At 49.3% G+C, this 18940-nt stretch overlaps 1 protein-coding gene across 1 annotated transcript in view; it reads right to left on the bottom strand.

Moving 5' to 3' along the window:
- Positions 1-2386: 2386 nt before the first annotated feature.
- Positions 2387-18940, bottom strand: part of LOC132395134 (forkhead box protein N1-like) — a 255271-nt gene continuing 238717 nt past the window's right edge. The window contains exons 8-10 of the mRNA XM_059971435.1: positions 12442-12649; positions 10846-11295; positions 2387-4218 (exon numbers count right to left, since the gene is read on the bottom strand). Coding sequence (XP_059827418.1) covers positions 4016-4218; positions 10846-11295; positions 12442-12649 — 861 coding nt within the window. The 3' untranslated portion in view covers positions 2387-4015. The remainder of the gene's footprint in view (positions 4219-10845; positions 11296-12441; positions 12650-18940) is intronic.

The raw sequence follows: 18940 nt of genomic DNA on the forward strand, positions 1-18940 counted from the left end.
GAAGATAGGCAAGTGATAGAGAGGGGACATCCTCAGACAGATGGATTGGAGGGTTGTGGATGTTGTTCCCTTATTCAAGAAAGGGAGTAGGGATAGCCCAGGAAATTATAGACCAGTGAGTCTGACTTCAGTAGTTGGTAAGTTGGAGAACATCCTGAGAGGCAGGATTTATGAATATTTGGAGAGGCTTAATATGATTAGTAATAGTCAACGTGGCTTTGTCAAAGGCAGGTTGTGTCTTATGAGTCTGATTGAATTTTTTGAGGATGTGACTAAACACATTGATGAAGGTAGAGCAGTAGATGTAGTGTATATGGATTTCAGCAAGGCATTAGATAAGGTACCCCATGCAAGGCTTATTTGGAAAGTAAGGAGGCATGGGATCCAAGAGGTCATTGCTTTGTGGATCCAGAACTGGCTTGCCCACAGAAGGCAAGGAGTGGTTGTAGGTGGGGCATATTCTTCATGGAGGCTGGTGACCAGTGGTGTCCCTCAGGGATCTGTTCTGGGACTCTTTGTGAATTTTATAAATGACCTGGATGAGGAAGTGGAGGGATGGGTTAGTAAATTTGCTGGTGACACAAAGGTTGGGGGTGTTGTGGATAGTGTGGAGGGCTGTCAGAGGTTACAACGGGACATTGATAGGATGCAAAAATGGGCTGAGAAGTGGCAGATGGAGTTCAATCCAGATAAGTGTGAGATGGTTCATTTTGGTAGGTCAAATAGGATGGCAGAATATAGCATTAATGGTAAGACTCTCGGCAGTGTGGAGGATCAGAGTGATCTTGGGGTCCATAGAACACTCAAAGCTGCTACGCAGGTTGACTCTGGTTAAGAAGGCATACAGTGCATCGGCCTTCATCAATCGTGGGTTTGAGTTTAAGAGCCAAAAGGTAATGTTGCAACTACATAGGACCCTGGTCAGACCCCACTTGGAGTACTGTGCTCAATTCTGGTCACCTCACTACAGGAAGGATGTGGAAACCATAGAAAGCGTGCAGAGGAGATCTACAAGGATGTTGCCTGGATTGGGGAGCATGCCTTATGAGAATATATTGAGTGAACTCTCCCTTTTCTCCTTGGAGTGATGGAGGATTAGAGGTGTACAAGATAATGAGAGGCATTGATCATGTGGATAGTCAGGCTTTTTCCAGGGCTGAAATGGCTGGCACAAGAGGACATAGTTTTAAGGTGTTTGGAAGTAGGTACAGAGGAGATGTCACGGATAAGTTTTTTACGCAGAGTGGTGAGTGCGTAGAATGGGCTGCCAGTGGAGATGGATACGATAGGGTCTTTTAAGAGACTCCTGGATGGCTACATGGAGCTTAGAAAAATAGAGGGCTATGGGTAAAGCCTAGGTAGTTGTAAAGTAGGGACATGTTAGGTACAGCTTTGTGGGCTGAAGGGCTTGTGTTGTACTGTAGGTTTTCTATGTTTCTATGCACTCTATAACTGAGGACATCTGCACTGGCCTACAGTGTCCCCTCAGTTGCTTTTAAACCTATGACTTTAGTTCTTAGCTCTCCCTCTGTTGGGGGGGGGGGGAGTGTCACCCAATTAGCTGCAGAATACACGACGACAGCATCTTCCTCCCACAAACTGGCAGCTGTGGGAAGAGCGCCTATCATCAACGTTCAAGCATCAGGAGGATCCATAGGCTCTTGATCAGAAATGTACTGGGTGTGGTCAGCTCCCTGCCCAAGCTGTACAAGGTGAATCATAAGGCAAACAGTGCCTCTCGAAAACTCCCAAAACTTTCTCCCAGTGATAAAGGAATACTCATTAAAAACTGTATAGCACAGAAACACATCCTTCAGCTCAATCTGCTAACTAAGAAACCGATCTAAGATAGTACAATTTGGCCAAGTTCCTCTAAAGCTTTCCTGACCATGTACTAATCCCAAGTGTCTTTTGGATATTACTGTACCTGTCTCAACCACTTTCTGTGGCAGCTCATTCCATACACTCACCACTCTGTATGAAGTTGCTGCTCAGATTTTTAAATCTCTCCCCTCACCTTAAACCTGTGGCCTCTACTTTCCCTTGCATTATTGATTATGACTTCAAAGTATTTTTATTGATAGAACATGTTTTAACCCTTGAATTCACCAAACCTTCAGTAAAATCTTGATGTGCTTTCACATTTGGTCACTGCTGTCCTGTTGTAACTGGAGGAGTATTGAATCATTAATTTGAACAACTGAGACACAGTCCATAGAACAGTAAAGGCCCTTTGGCCCACAATGTTGTTTCTATAATGCATCTGCCACTACCACCATCCCCGACAGTGCATTCCACACACTTACCACAACAACAAATACTCTGACATCCCCCAATCTACTTTCCTCCAGTCACTTCAAAATTGTGCTCCTTCACATTAGCCATCTCAAGTTCAAAGTTATTTATTGTCAAAGTATGTATACATTATGCAACCTTGTTCTCTTACAGGCAGCCACATAACAAAGAACCCATAAAATAGACCATCAAATATCCAATGTACAGGGTTCTCCCACCCTAGGAAAACGTTTCTGGCTGTCTACTCAATCTATTTCTCTTATCGTCTTCTATGGATCTATTAAGTCATCTCTCATCCTCTTTCAAATGGAAAAGCCCCAGTTCACTCAAACAAGACATGTTCTCTAATCCTGGTAAATCTTCTCTGCATCCTCTCTAAAACTTCCACATCCTTCCTGGAATGAGGTAATCAGAACTGAACACAATACTGAATAAAGCTTGAAAAAGAGCTGAGAAAATTTGCAAGGAGGTTGCTGAAATTTAACACCAGAGTTATGAGCAAAGGTTGAATAGGTTAGAACATAAATAAATGAGGGGAGATTTGATAAACGTATATGAGGGGTTTAGATCGGGTAAATGCAAGGTAAATGCTCCCCTTAGTGTGGGAGCCTAAAGAGGTCATGGGTTTAAGGTGAAAGGAGAAATATTTCAGGGGAACTACTTAGCTCAAGGTGGTGTAGCTGTGGAACAATCTGCCAGCAGAAATGGTGGATGTAGGTTCAACTGCAACGTTTAAGAGAAATTTAGATGGTGAGTTATGGTCCAGGTGCAGGTAGGTGGGACTAGGCAACCAGTGACTAGACAGGCCAGAAGACCTCATTGGTGTACTTTGACTATTCTAGGGTTTAGGGCTCAAGGGATTGGGTAACGTGAAGAGAGCAGGAACCAGCTCTGGGACTGGAAGATCAGTTGTGACATTATGAATGCAGAGTAGTCTTGGAGGAGTTAACGTTTGCACTTAGTGGTAAGTACATGGATAGTAAGGGTATGGAGGGCTATGGGAATGGACAGATTAAATGGTTTCCGCATGGACTAGATGGACCGAAAGGCCTGCTTCTGTGCTGTACTTCTCTGATCTAGAGATTCATGCCGTCCACCTCAGCCCTCACTCATTCTCAGGATGGGAACATATAGAGCGAGACTATAGCGTAGCAATTAACCTTGCAGTGCCAGCGACGCGGGTTCAGTTCCCACCATCGTCTGTAAGAAATTTGAACGTTCTCCCCGTGACTGCGTGAGTTTCCTCCGATTTCCTCCCGTATTCCGAAGACGTACAGATTTTTTTGGGTGGTAATTGGGCGGAAATGGCATATTACTTTGAAATATATAATAAGAATATCACATCCAGAGGTGATGCTGGAGTAATGGGCCCATAGAGCTCTATGTCTGCTCTCTACCAGCAACTGGGAATGGAACGGAAATACATTTAAAAACATTTTGCATAAATGTTGCGAACCCCTCTCAGATGCTCCTGCGATTGGCTACAAGGAACTTGCCAATCATGATTGGCTAATTCCAAACAGTATTATTGACTATAACTGACTGTAGGGTCAATGTCCTGAACCATGATAGGCTGCGTTTGAGCCTTGTGATTGGTTAAAACCACGATTCTGTCCCACGGCCATCCGTGTGTGATAGTATTTTGCAACTTTGACGGCGCTTGCGGTGTCGCTCACCATTTGGAGGTGATTTTATTCGACAGGCTGGTGTCAGCCGGCTCTTATACCAGCGTCACTGGGGAGGAGTCAGGATGGGAGCAGGGCTTGGTGCCTGATCCGGGACAGTCCGGCGGCTGGGGCTCGGCCGGGCCACTGATGATCCCCCAATCACGAGTGACTCCGGCCACGTCTGTCCAGAAGGGAACCACCGAGAAGAGCGGGTCGAGGGTTAAATTCTCATCCCTCAGCACCTCCCACAGATTACCTGCAAAAGATATCACAATTTAAACCGCAGCAAGGGCACATGCCGGTATTGCAAAGCGTTCAATGAAAGGCGAGTCAAACACAGATTCAAGATGCCGGCTCTCGCCCACCTTTCCAGACCTGATGAAGGTCTCAACCTGAAACGTCAACTGTTTTATTTCCCTCCGCAGATGCTGCCCGACCTGCTGAGTTACTCCAGCGTTTTGTGTGTTAAACACAGCACTCAGTCGGAGCCGGGAGGTGAAAATCAAAGAGAAACTGTGCTAGGAAAAAGTGAAAATAAATCAGAAAACACTCTCTTGAATCTCTCAATCCAATTCTCCTGCTTTCTCCACGTAATCTTTGACGCCCTGACTAATCAAAATTATCAACCTCATGACTTGAAATACACCCTCCACAACTTAGCCATCCGTGGCAACGGATTCCTCTGCTGAAGGAAATTGCTCCTCATCTCTGTTCTAAAGGGGCGCCCTTTCTGAAGCTGTGTCCTCTGGGGCTGTGGGACATTACTGACCCGCGAGGCTTCAACAGCCGGTAATTCTGAGGTTCTGCAGTATAATGATTAGGCTGCCATTTTACTGCATGCATCACTGCAGTGGAGGCTGCATCCTGCATTTTCACCACAAGAGGTCCTGTCACTCCACAACATATCAACCCAAGAGATGCTGGAAATCCAGAGCAACACATATAGGACGCTGGAAGATCTCAGCACGTCAGTAAGCATCTAAAGAGGGGAATAAACGGTCAACGTTTCCCACCGTATGTTATATCCCAAGCATTTCATGAGAGCATTAACGACCACCTGACACTGGGCCCCCTTGGTGCACTGGATAGTGTTGCTGACATATAGCCCTAGTGACTTTGGTTCATCTCGACTTTCGGTGCTGTCATTGTGGAGTTAGCAGATTCTCTGTGTGTTTTCCCCAGTTTCCTCCCATGTCCCAAAGACAAGCAGTGGTCAATTGGCCACTGTAAATTACCCCTGGAATGTAGGTGCATGGTGAAATGCAGGTGGGGGTTGATAGATTATAGGAAAAATGGTGTTAACATGGGATTTTTGTAAACGTATGGTCAGCATAGACCTGATGGGCCCAATGGCCTATTTGCATGCTGCATCTCTGACTTCATTAAGAGGTATATGTGCGAAATACTACTCAAAAATGTGGGTTTTAAGGAGGAATAGGGGTTGCATAAGTAAGAAAAAGTGGCTACATTAAATTGCAGGAGCCCTAGCAGAGATATTTAAAATGTCCTTAGCTATGAGTGAGGTGCCTGAGGGCTGGAGGATAGAAACATGGAAACATAGAAAACCTACAGCACAATACAGGCCCTTTGGCCCACAAGGTTCTGCCGAACATGTAATTACTACATGTAATTAGAAATTACTAGGCTTACCTATAGCCCTCTATTTTTCTAACCTCCACGTACCTATCCAAAAGTCTCTTAAAAGACCCTGTCGTATCCGCCTCCACCACTGTTGCCGGCAGCCCATTCCACGCACTCACCACTCTCTGAGTAAAAAAACTTATCCCTGACATCTCCTCTGTACCTACTCCCCAGCACCTTAAACCTGGGTCCTCTTATGGCAACCATTTCAGCCCTGGGAAAAAGCATCATCTTATACACCTCTATTAGGTCACCTCTCATCCTCCGTCACTCCAAGAAGTAAAGGCCGAGTTCACTCAACCTATTCTCATAAAGCATGCTCCCAATCCAGGCAACATCCTTGTAAATCTCCTCTGCACCCTTTCTATGGTTTCCACATCCTTCCTGTAGTGAGGCAACCAGAACTGAGCACAGTACTCCAAGTGGGGTCTGACCAGGGTCCTATATAGCTGCAACATAACCTCTCAGCTCCTAAACTAAATCCCACAATTGATGAATGGCAATACACCGTATGCCTTCTTAACCACAGAGTCAACCTGTGCAGCTGCTGTGAGTGTCCTGTGGACTCAGACCCCAAGATCCCTCTGATCCTCCACACTGCCAAGAGTTTTACCATTAATACTATATTCTGCCATCATACTTGACCTACCAAAATGAACCACCTCACACTTATCTGGGATGAACTCCATCTGCCACTTCTCAGCCCAGTTTTGCATCCTATCAATGTTCCACTGTAACCTCTGACAGCCCTCCCACACTATCCACAACACCCCCAACCTTTGTGTCATCAGCAAATTTACTAACCCATCCCTCCACTTCCTCATCCAGGTCATTTATAAAAATCATGAAGAGTAAGAGTCCCAGAACAGATCCCTGAGGCACACTACTGGTCACCGACCTCCATGCAGAATATGACCCTTCTGCAACTACTCTTTGCCTTCTGTGGGCACACCAGTTCTGGATCCACAAAGCAATGTCCCCTTGGATCCCATGCCTCCTTACTTTCTCAGTAAGCCTTGCATGGGGTACCTTGTCAAATGCTTTGCTGAAATCAATATACTCTACATCTACTGCTCCTCCTTCATCAATGTGATTAGTCACATCCTCTAAAAATTCAATCAGGCTCATAAGGCACAACCTGCCTGTGACAAAGCCATGCTGACTACTCCTAATTATGTCATACCTCTCCAAATGTTCAAAAATCCTGCCTCAGGATCTTCTCCATCAACTTACTAACTACTGAAGTAAGACTCACTGGTCTATAATTTCCTGGGCTATCTCTTCTCCCTTTCTTAAATAAAGGAACAACATCTTCCAATCCTCCAGAACCTCCCCCATCCCCATTGATGATGCAAAGATCATCGCCAGAGGCTCAGCAATCTCCTCCCTCACCTCCCACAGTAGCCTGGGGTACATTTTGTCTGGTCCCAGTGACTTATCCAACTTGGTGCTTTCCAAAAGCTCCAGCACATCCTCTTTCTTAATATCTACATGCTCAAGCTTTTCAGTCTGCTGCAAGTCATCGCTACAATCACCAAGATCCTTTTCCATAGTGAATACTGAAGTAAAGTGTTCATTAAGTACCTCTGCTATTTCCTCTGGTTCCATACACACTTTCCCTATTCTTTCATGCGTTATCCTCTTGCTCTTCACATCCTTGTAGAATGCCTTGGGGTTTTCCTTAATACTGCCCGCCAAGGCCTTCTCATGGCCCCTTCTGTCTCTCCCTCATTTCCTTCTTAAGCTCCTTCCTAGTAGACTTATAATCTTCTAAATCTCTAACATTACCTAGCTTTCTGAACCTTTTGTAAGCTTTTCTTTTCTCCTTGACTAGATTTATTACAGCCTTTGTACACCACGGTTCCTGTACCCTACCATAACTTCCCTGTCTCATTGGAACGTAACTATACAGAAATCTACACAAATATCCCCTGAACATTTGCCATATTTCTTCCATACTTTTCCCTGAGAACATCTGTTTCCAATTTAAGCATCCAATTTCCTGACTGATAACCTCATAATTCCCCTTACTCCAATTAAATGCTTTTCTAACTTGTCTGTTCCTATCTCTCTCCAATGTTATTGTAAAGGAGATAGTATTGTGATCACTATCTCCAAAATGCTCTCCCACTGAGAGATCTGACACCTGACCAGGTTCATTTCCCAATACCAAATCAAGTACAGCCTCTCCTCTTGTAGGCTTACCTACATATTGTGTCAAGAAACCTTCCTGAACACACCTAACAAACTCCACCCCATCTAAACTCCTTGCCCTAGGGAGATGCCAATCAACGTTTGGGAAATTAATATCTCCCATCATGACAATGCTTATTATTACACCTTTCCAGGATCTGTTTCCCTATCTGCTCCTCGATGTCCCTGTTACTATTAGGCGGCCTATAAAAATCACCCAGTAAAGTTATTGACCCCTTCCTGTTCCTAACCTCCACCCACAGATACTCCGTAGACAATCCCTTCATGGAGTCCACCTTTTCTGCAGCCGTGACACTATCTCTGATAAACAGTGCAAAGCCCCCACCTCTTTTGCCTCCTCCCTGTCCTTTCTGAAACATCTAAAGCCTGGCACTTGAAGTAACCATTCCTGTCCCTGAGCCATCCAAGTCTCTGTAATGGCCACAACATCATATCTCCGAGTACTGATCCACACTCTAAGCTCATCCGCATTGTTCACAACACTCATTGCGTTAAAATAGACACATCTCAAACTGCCCGTCTGAGCACGTCCCTTCTCTGTCACCTGCCTATCCTCCCTCTACAAGCTTTCTCTATTTGTAAGCCAACCTGCCTCTTCCCCAGTCTCTTCGGTTCTGTTCCCACCCCCCAACAATTCTAGTCTAAACTCTCTCCAGTAGCCTTAGCAAACCTCCCCACCAGGATATTGGGCCCCCTGGGATTCGAGTGCAACCCTTCCTTTTTGTACAGGTCACACCTGCCCCAAAAGAGGTCCCAATGATCCAGAAATCTGAATCCCTGCTCCAATCTCTCAGCCATACATTTAACTTCCACCTCATTCTATTCCTATTCTCACTGTTGCGTGGCACAGGCAGTAATCCCGAGATTACTACCTTTGCTGTCCTGCTTCTCAACTTGCTTCCTAACTCCCTGTCGTCTTTTTTCAGAACCTCCTCCCTTTTCCTACCTATGTCATTGGTACCAATATGTACCACGACCTCTGGCTGTCCTCCCTCCCAACACAGGATATCTTGGACGCGATCAGAAACATCCCGGACCCTGGTACCTGGGAGGCAAACTACCATCCGAGTTTCTTTCCTGCGTCCACAGAAACGCCTGTCTGACCCCTTGACTTTAGGGTCTCCTATCACTACTGCCTTCCTCTTCCCTTCCCTTCTGAGCCACAGGGCCGGACTCTGTGCCAGAGGCCCGGCCACTGTCACTTCCCCCAGGTGGGCTGTCCCCCACAACAGTACTCAAACAGGAGTACTTATTGTCAAGGGGTACAGCCACAGGGGTACTCTCTAGTACCTGACTTTTCCCCTTCCCTCTCCTGACTGTGACCCACTTGTCTGTCTCCCATGGCCCCAGTGTGACCACCTGCCTATAACTCCTCTCTATCACCTCCTCGCTCTCCCTGACCAGGTGAAGGTCATCGAGCTGCATCTCCAGTTCCCTAACTCGGTCCCTCAGGAGCCGCTGCTCGACACACCTGGTGCAGATATGGCCATCTGGGAGGCTGGGAGACTCCAGGACCTCCCACACCTGACATTGAGCACAGAAAACTGGCCTCACACACATACTTCCGACCTCACCTCGTCCCGTTACCGCCTAAGCCCGTTGAGCCAAAGCCCCGTCACTCTGCTGCCTCTCAATCCACTGCCCACTGGATATGCCGGTCTTCTTTCTAACCTTCCGCGTTCTGCTAGCTGACGTCACGTGCCTGCACAGTCTCGCCTCCCTTTAACCCGAGTAGTAAAAAACTCCTTCGCTCTGAAGAATCAGCAGTTCACTCGCAGCCTTCTTGCTCCGAATTGCTCCAGGGTCCGGTTTGATTCTATCTTCCTAAGCTTTACAAGCTTTTCCTTCACCTTCCTCTCACCTTGCCATCCTTCTTCTTCCTCCTTACCTGCCCTGTACTCTGTGCAGATGGTCTTTAAACACCCTCCACCATGTTGCATGTGGACTTTCTAAAAACAACTGTTCCCAATTAACTCTCCCTATTTCCTGTCTAATGTTCTTGTAATTTTCTCTGCTCGAATTTAATACTCTCCCACAAGGTCCATACTTATCCTTGTCCATTGCTATTTTAAACCTTAAGAAGTTGTGGTCACTGTTCCCTAACTGCTTACCCACTGAAAGGTTGGTCACCCAGCCAGGTTCATTACCCGACATCAAGTCCAGAACGGCCCCTCGCCTTGTTGAACTATCGACAGATTGATTTTCGGTGCCCTCCGGGAAGCTCGTAACAAATTCTGCCCCTCTAAACCTCCTGCACTCAGAAAGTCCAAGTTCATATTAGGGAAGTTCAAGTCCCTATGATGACAACTCTATTGTGTTTACACTTTTCATTAATCCGCCTGCATGTCTGTTCCTCAGTGTCCTGCAGAACAATCCCATCAGAGTGACTGCACCCTTCCTACTTTCGAGTTCTACCCATATAGACACAGTGGATGAGCCCTCCATTCTGTCCCCATTGAATGCAGCTGTGATATTGTCCCTGATTAAAAGTGCCACTCCCCACCTCTTTTACCTCCATCTCTATCTTTTCTGAAACATCAAAACCCTTGGACATTAAGCACCCGTTCCTATCCCTCTCTCAACCAAGTCTCTGTAATAGCCACAATAGCATAGTTCCATGTACTGATCCATGCTCTGAGTTCACCACCTTTACCCATAATACTCTAGCATTGAAATACACACAGTTCAAACTATCCAACCCATCATATCTATTACTTTGCTCCTGTCTGTTTTTACTGCCCTGGTATCTACCTTCCTCTGCATCCCTCCGCCTTCTGATCTGGTGTTCTGGTTCCAATACCCCTGCCAAACTAGTTCAAACACTCCTGGTTTTAGGGATTTCTGAGGGGTGCGAGTGTGGAACAAGCTGCCAGTGGAAGTGATGGACACAGGTTCGTATGTAACATTGAAGAGAAATCCACTGGTGCGTGGGCTATGCTCCAATTGAGACTAGGCTGGCATGAACAAGATGGCTGAAGGGCCTGTTCCTGTGCTGCCACATTCTATCACAAACAATCAGGGAGTTTACCTTGAAGTTCAAAGTCCACGAGACTGGGATTTAGGCCGTCGATGTCTGTGCTGGGATCTGATTCCGGGGGGATGTGCTCTGCACTCTTGTCTTTGGGTTGCTCCACGTGCAGGAGGCTGGTGACGTCTGAAACGTTGTGGAGAAGTGGACAGTGCACTGATGGCGATGGTTCGAGTACGCAGTCAGCATGGGCTCTGCTCCGCTTGGGCTGTTGAACCTGAGGTAGGCTGTGGCTTTCAGAGGGGTCTGCACTGGTGTTCATGTGAGTTCTGTCTGCACTGTGTGGGGGGAGCCGAGCTGGGGCTAGCAAGAACTGAGGTTCAACATGGCCCAGACTAGAATGGGACGTGTCCCGGCCAGGCAGCACTGTCTCTAGGTGAGCACAGTCTGGCACTGATACTGAAGGCCTGGTTTTATCACTTTTTTCTCCAATCAGTTTGTCCAGTTGATCTGTTGGGACAGTTCAATTGCACTGAATTATTACATGCAGGGAAAGGTGGATCAGTCTACCCCAGAAGCAGTGGAGACCCTGCTCCACTGAACCGATTCAAAGATTCAACAAGGCAAGAAGGTTCTTGTAAAGATCTGTCCTAATCTTATTTACTGACAGAACAGTTTGAGGGGCCAAATGGCCTCTCCTGCTTTTATGGAGTAGTGTATGGACACTGGAAGAGTGTAGTTAAGGTGTACGACGTTGACACCAGCAACGTTAGAAGTCTTGAGGGCGTTGATGGAGGGGAGGCTCACACAGTGGGGAAACAGAATATCTTCTTTACCTAAAGGAGGGTGGAGGCACTAAGCTGGAGCAGAGCAGTGGGGCTGGGGTGGTGGGGGAAGAGTGCAGGACCGGGGAGGGGGAGATCAAGGCCTGGAGGAAGGAAGAGTGTGTGGCCCAGGAGGGGTAGCACAGGGCCTTACAGTGAATTAAGAACAGGCTGCACTGGGTCACTGATAGACAGAGGAAGAGGTTGACTTGCCCAAGCCCTGCATTAAGCTCTTGAATACAGCCCCAACACACTGTTAGGGGAGGGGAAGATTCTGGATTCATGCCCATTGACATCCAGGAATCTCTCAAAGTGAAGAAGGAACTGCCAGGGATGGTAGTGTAAAGGTTATTAAAACACTTTGGAGTGCCAGCGATCAAGGTTCAATTCCCAGGGAGTTTGTATGTTCTCCCATGAACATTTGGGTTTCCTCCCACTTTCCAAAGATGTAGGTTAGGGTTGGTAAGTTGTGGGCACGCTCCATTGGGACCAAAAGCACAGGGACACTTGTGGGCTGCCCCCAGAAGATCTCCGACTATGTTGGCTGCGTCTCACTGTACGTTTGGATGTTTCAAAGAAAAGATTTGTACATTGACACACTGATGTACGTCTTTCGATGTACATGTGACAGATACTTTGAACCTTTTTCATAGAACACAACACAGACATTCAGTGGGCTCTTGCTCACTAAACCAACGTGGGGAATCTCCTGCCCTCCACGTGGCTCAGTCCCTGCACCTGCATTTGCCCCACCAGTACCCTGGGGCCGCAGAGCAGAGGGGGAGGGAGGCTACAGAAGCCAGACATGGCGATCTGCCATTCTCCCGCTCACCTGGCTTGGCCATGCTCTTCCTAACGGCAGCCGGATCCTTCCGCCTCCATTTCTGAAGCTCCTCCTGCATCTTGTGCATCTTGCTGGGGTTGAGAGCCCACAAACAGCCCTTCCGAGAATTGCCCCCAAATTTGTTCTCAACCTTCTCAAAGCACTTGTTGAGCGAGAGATTGTGTCTTACCGAGTTCTTCCAGCCATCTGGTGCCGTCTGCAACAAAGAGGGACACAAGGCGGGGTGCTTCACTCTGTCAGGTTTCACCCCGCACCATCCCACCAGTCCTGGGCATCTCCACAGTGTGCCCCACCCTCAGAAAATAGCACACACACCCACGGTGTAAACCGGCCTAGGGTGAGGGTTGTGTCTCCAGTTACCACTGAGCATGTGCCAAGCTTAGTGTGCGTGCATATGGGTTTGGTGATTGGGGGGGGGGGGTCAGTGATGGGACAGTTGATAGTCTGCGGGGAGGGGTTTGGTGATGGGGTTCAGTGACGGGACAGCTGATAGTCTGTGGGGAGCGGTTTGGTGATGGGACAGTTGATGGTCTGTGGGGAGGGGTTTGGAGATGGGGGTCAGTGATGGGATGGTGGGAGTGAGTGTCCTTGTGGACCTGTTGGAGTTCTGGTGATGGTGGGAGAGAGTGACCTTGTGGACCTGTTGGAGTTCTAGTGACAGTGGGAGTGAGTGACCTTGTGGACCTGTTGGAGTTCTGGTGACGGTGGGAGTGAGTGACCTTGTGGACCTGTTGGAGTTCTAGTGACAGTGGGAGTGAGTGACCTTGTGGACCTGTTGGAGTTCTGGTGATGTTGGGAGTGAGTGACCTTGTGGACCTGTTGGAGTGCTGGTGATGGTGGGAGTGAGTGTCCTTGTGGACCTGTTGGAGTTCTGGTGATGTTGGGAGTGAGTGACCTTGTGGACCTGTTGGAGTTCTGGTGACGGTGGGAGTGAGTGACCTTGTGGACCTGTTGGAGTTCTGGTGACGGTGGGAGTGAGTGACCTTGTGGACCTGTTGGAGTTCTGGTGATGTTGGGAGTGAGTGACCTTGTGGACCTGTTGGAGTTCTAGTGACAGTGGGAGTGAGTGACCTTGTGGACCTGTTGGGAGTTCTGGTGATGGTGGGAGTGAGTGACCTTGTGGACCTGTTGGAGTTCTAGTGACGGTGGGAGTGAGTGACCTTGTGGACCTGTTGGAGTTCTGGTGATGTTGGGAGTGAGTGACCTTGTGGACCTGTTGGAGTGCTGGTGATGGTGGGAGTGAGTGACCTTGTGGACCTGTTGGAGTTCTGGTGATGTTGGGAGTGAGTGACCTTGTGGACATGTTGGAGTTCTAGTGACAGTGGGAGTGAGTGACCTTGTGGACCTGTTGGAGTTCTGGTGATGGTGGGAGTGAGTGACCTTGTGGACCTGTTGGAGTTCTAGTGACAGTGGGAGTGAGTGACCTTGTGGACCTGTTGGAGTTCTGGTGACAGTGGGAGTGAGTGACCTTGTGGACCTGTTGGAGTTCTGGTGACAGTGGGAGTGAGTGACCTTGTGGACCTGTTGGAGTTCTGGTGACAGTGGGAGTGAGTGACCTTGTGGACCTGTTGGAGTTCTGGTGATGTTGGGAGAGAGTGACCTTGTGGACCTGTTGGAGTTCTGGTGACAGTGGGAGTGAGTGACCTTGTGGACCTGTTGGAGTTCTGGTGATGTTGGGAGTGAGTGTCCTTGCGGACCTGTTGGAGTTCTGGTGATGTTGGGAGTGAGTGACCTTGTGGACCTGTTGGAGTTCTGGTGACAGTGGGAGTGAGTGACCTTGTGGACCTGTTGGAGTTCTAGTGACAGTGGGAGTGAGTGACCTTGTGGACCTGTTGGAGTTCTGGTGACAGTGGGAGTGAGTGACCTTGTGGACCTGTTGGAGTTCTGGTGATGTTGGGAGTGAGTGACCTTGTGGACCTGTTGGAGTTCTGGTGATGTTGGGAGTGAGTGTCCTTGTGGACCTGTTGGAGTTCTGGTGATGTTGGGAGTGAGTGACCTTGTGGACCTGTTGGAGTTCTGGTGACGGTGGGAGTGAGTGACCTTGTGGACCTGTTGGAGTTCTGGTGACAGTGGGAGTGAGTGACCTTGTGGACCTGTTGGAGTTCTGGTGATGGTGGGAGTGAGTGACCTTGTAGACCTGTTGGAGTCCTAGTGACAGTGGGAGTGAGTGGCCTTGTGGACCTGTTGGAGTTCTGGTGATGTTGGGAGTGCGTGTCCTTGTGGACCTGTTGGAGTTCTGGTGATGTTGGGAGTGAGTGACCTTGTGGACCTGTTGGAGTGCTGGTGATGGTGGGAGTGAGTGACCTTGTGGACCTGTTGGAGTTCTGGTGACGGTGGGAGTGAGTGGCCTTGTGGACCTGTTGGAGTTCTGGTGATGTTGGGAGTGCGTGTCCTTGTGGACCTGTTGGAGTTCTGGTGATGTTGGGAGTGAGTGTCCTTGTGGACCTGTTGGAGTTCTGGTGACAGTGGGAGTGAGTGTCCTTGTGGACCTGTTGGAGTTCTGGTGACAGTGGGAGTGAGTGACCTTGTGGACCTGTTGGAGTTCTGGTGATGTTGGGAGTGAGTGACCTTGTGGACCTGTTGGAGTTCTAGTGACAGTGGGAGTGAGTGACCTTGTGGACCTGTTGGAGTTCTGGTGATGGTGGGAGTGAGTGACCTTGTGGACCTGTTGGAGTTCTGGTGATGGTGGGAGTGAGTGACCTTGTGGACCTGTTGGAGTTCTGGTGATGGTGGGAGTGAGTGACCTTGTGGACCTGTTGGAGTTCTGGTGACAGTGGGAGTGAGTGTCCTTGTGGACCTGTTGGAGTGCTGGTGATGGTGGGAGTGAGTGACCTTGTGGACCTGTTGGAGTTCTGGTGACAGTGGGAGTGAGTGACCTTGTGGACCTGTTGGAGTTCTGGTGACGGTGGGAGTGAGTGACCTTGTGGACCTGTTGGAGTTCTAGTGACAGTGGGAGTGAGTGACCTTGTGGACCTGTTGGAGTTCTGGTGATGGTGGGAGTGCGTGTCCTTGTGGACCTGTTGGAGTTCTGGTGATGTTGGGAGTGAGTGACCTTGTGGACCTGTTGGAGTTCTGGTGACAGTGGGAGTGAGTGACCTTGTGGACCTGTTGGAGTTCTGGTGACGGTGGGAGTGAGTGACCTTGTGGACCTGTTGGAGTTCTAGTGACAGTGGGAGTGAGTGACCTTGTGGACCTGTTGGAGTTCTGGTGATGTTGGGAGTGAGTGACCTTGTGGACCTGTTGGAGTTCTGGTGATGGTGGGAGTGAGTGACCTTGTGGACCTGTTGGAGTTCTGGTGATGGTGGGAGTGAGTGACCTTGTGGACCTGTTGGAGTTCTGGTGACAGTGGGAGTGAGTGACCTTGTGGACCTGTTGGAGTTCTAGTGACAGTGGGAGTGAGTGACCTTGTGGACCTGTTGGAGTTCTGGTGACAGTGGGAGTGAGTGACCTTGTGGACCTGTTGGAGTTCTAGTGACAGTGGGAGTGAGTGACCTTGTGGACCTGTTGGAGTTCTGGTGATGTTGGGAGTGAGTGACCTTGTGGACCTGTTGGAGTTCTGGTGATGTTGGGAGTGAGTGACCTTGTGGACCTGTTGGAGTTCTGGTGATGGTGGGAGTGAGTGACCTTGTTGACCTGTTGGAGTTCTGGTGATGTTGGGAGTGAGTGACCTTGTGGACCTGTTGGAGTTCTGGTGACAGTGGGAGTGAGTGACCTTGTGGACCTGTTGGAGTTCTGGTGACAGTGGGAGTGAGTGACCTTGTGGACCTGTTGGAGTTCTGGTGATGGTGGGAGTGAGTGACCTTGTGGACCTGTTGGAGTTCTGGTGATGTTGGGAGTGAGTGACCTTGTGGACCTGTTGGAGTTCTGGTGACAGTGGGAGTGAGTGACCTTGTGGACCTGTTGGAGTTCTGGTGACAGTGGGAGTGAGTGACCTTGTGGACCTGTTGGAGTTCTGGTGACAGTGGGAGTGAGTGACCTTGTGGACCTGTTGGAGTTCTGGTGACAGTGGGAGTGAGTGACCTTGTGGACCTGTTGGAGTTCTGGTGATGTTGGGAGTGAGTGACCTTGTGGACCTGTTGGAGTTCTAGTGACAGTGGGAGTGAGTGACCTTGTGGACCTGTTGGAGTTCTGGTGATGTTGGGAGTGAGTGACCTTGTGGACCTGTTGGAGTTCTGGTGATGTTGGGAGTGAGTGTCCTTGTGGACCTGTTGGAGTTCTGGTGACAGTGGGAGTGAGTGACCTTGTAGACCTGTTGGAGTTCTGGTGACAGTGGGAGTGAGTGACCTTGTGGACCTGTTGGAGTTCTGGTGACAGTGGGAGTGAGTGACCTTGTGGACCTGTTGGAGTTCTGGTGACAGTGGGAGTGAGTGACCTTGTGGACCTGTTGGAGTTCTAGTGATGTTGGGAGTGAGTGACCTTGTGGACCTGTTGGAGTTCTGGTGATGTTGGGAGTGAGTGGCCTTGTGGACCTGTTGGAGTTCTAGTGATGTTGGGAGTGAGTCACCTTGTGGACCTGTTGGAGTTCTGGTGACGGTGGGAGTGAGTGACCTTGTGGACCTGTTGGAGTTCTGGTGATGGTGGGAGAGAGTGTCCTTGTGGACCTGTTGGAGTTCTGGTGATGTTGGGAGTGAGTGACCTTGTGGACCTGTTGGAGTGCTGGTGATGGTTGGAGTGCGTGTCCTTGTGGACCTGTTGGAGTTCTGGTGATGTTGGGAGTGAGTGACCTTGTGGACCTGTTGGAGTTCTGGTGACAGTGGGAGTGAGTGACCTTGTGGACCTGTTGGAGTTCTGGTGATGGTGGGAGAGAGTGTCCTTGTGGACCTGTTGGAGTTCTGGTGATGTTGGGAGTGAGTGACCTTGTGGACCTGTTGGAGTGCTGGTGATGGTTGGAGTGCGTGTCCTTGTGGACCTGTTGGAGTTCTGGTGATGTTGGGAGTGAGTGACCTTGTGGACCTGTTGGAGTTCTGGTGATGTTGGGAGTGAGTGACCTTGTGGACCTGTTGGAGTTCTGGTGACGGTGGGAGTGAGTGACCTTGTGGACCTGTTGGAGTTCTGGTGATGGTGGGAGTGAGTGACCTTGTGGACCTGTTGGAGTTCTGGTGATGTTGGGAGTGAGTGACCTTGTGGACCTGTTGGAGTTCTGGTGACAGTGGGAGTGAGTGACCTTGTGGACCTGTTGGAGTTCTGGTGATGTTGGGAGTGAGTGTCCTTGTGGACCTGTTGGAGTTCTGGTGACGGTGGGAGTGAGTGACCTTGTGGACCTGTTGGAGTTCTGATGACAGTGGGAGTGAGTGACCTTGTGGACCTGTTGGAGTTCTGGTGACAGTGGGAGTGAGTGTCCTTGTGGACCTGTGGGAGTTCTGGTGATGTTGGGAGTGAGTGACCTTGTGGACCTGTTGGAGTTCTGGTGATGTTGGGAGTGAGTGACCTTGTGGACCTGTTGGAGTTCTGGTGATGTTGGGAGTGAGTGACCTTGTGGACCTGTTGGAGTTCTGGTGACAGTGGGAGTGAGTGACCTTGTGGACCTGTTGGAGTTCTGGTGACAGTGGGAGTGTGTGACCTTGTGGACCTGTTGGAGTTCTGGTGACAGTGGGAGTGAGTGACCTTGTGGACCTGTTGGAGTTCTGGTGACAGTGGGAGTGAGTGACCTTGTGGACCTGTTGGAGTTCTGGTGACAGTGGGAGTGAGTGACCTTGTGGACCTGTTGGAGTTCTGGTGACGGTGGGAGTGAGTTTCCTTGTGGACCTGTTGGAGTTCTGGTGACGGTGGGAGTGAGTGACCTTGTGGACCTGTTGGAGTTCTGGTGACAGTGGGAGTGAGTGACCTTGTGGACCTGTTGGAGTTCTGGTGATGTTGGGAGTGAGTGACCTTGTGGACCTGTTGGAGTTCTAGTGACAGTGGGAGTGAGTGACCTTGTGGACCTGTTGGAGTTCTGGTGATGTTGGGAGTGAGTGACCTTGTGGACCTGTTGGAGTTCTGGTGATGTTGGGAGTGAGTGACCTTGTGGACCTGTTGGAGTTCTGGTGACGGTGGGAGTGAGTGACCTTGTGGACCTGTTGGAGTTCTGGTGATGTTGGGAGTGAGTGACCTTGTGGACCTGTTAGAGTTCTGGTGCGGTGGGAGTGAGTGACCTTGTGGACCTGTTGGAGTTCTGGTGATGTTGGGAGTGAGTGACCTTGTGGACCTGTTGGAGTTCTGGTGATGTTGGGAGTGAGTGACCTTGTGGACCTGTTGGAGTTCTGGTGATGTTGGGAGTGAGTGACCTTGTGGACCTGTTGGAGTGCTGGTGATGGTTGGAGTGCGTGTCCTTGTAGACCTGTTTGGAGTTCTGGTGACGGTGGGAGTGAGTGACCAGTGATGCGGGACTCCAGTGATCTGTTTCCAAGGCCGGGTGGTGACTGACTTGGAGGGGCAGTCACAGATTGAAACAACTCAGAAAGTGAGCCTTCAGCCCATCCTGTCTGGATTATTTACTGATGGAGTGAGG

The sequence above is a fragment of the Hypanus sabinus genome, chromosome 6 (assembly GCF_030144855.1).
Source record: "Hypanus sabinus isolate sHypSab1 chromosome 6, sHypSab1.hap1, whole genome shotgun sequence".
In the NCBI taxonomy this organism is placed as follows: domain Eukaryota; kingdom Metazoa; phylum Chordata; class Chondrichthyes; order Myliobatiformes; family Dasyatidae; genus Hypanus; species Hypanus sabinus.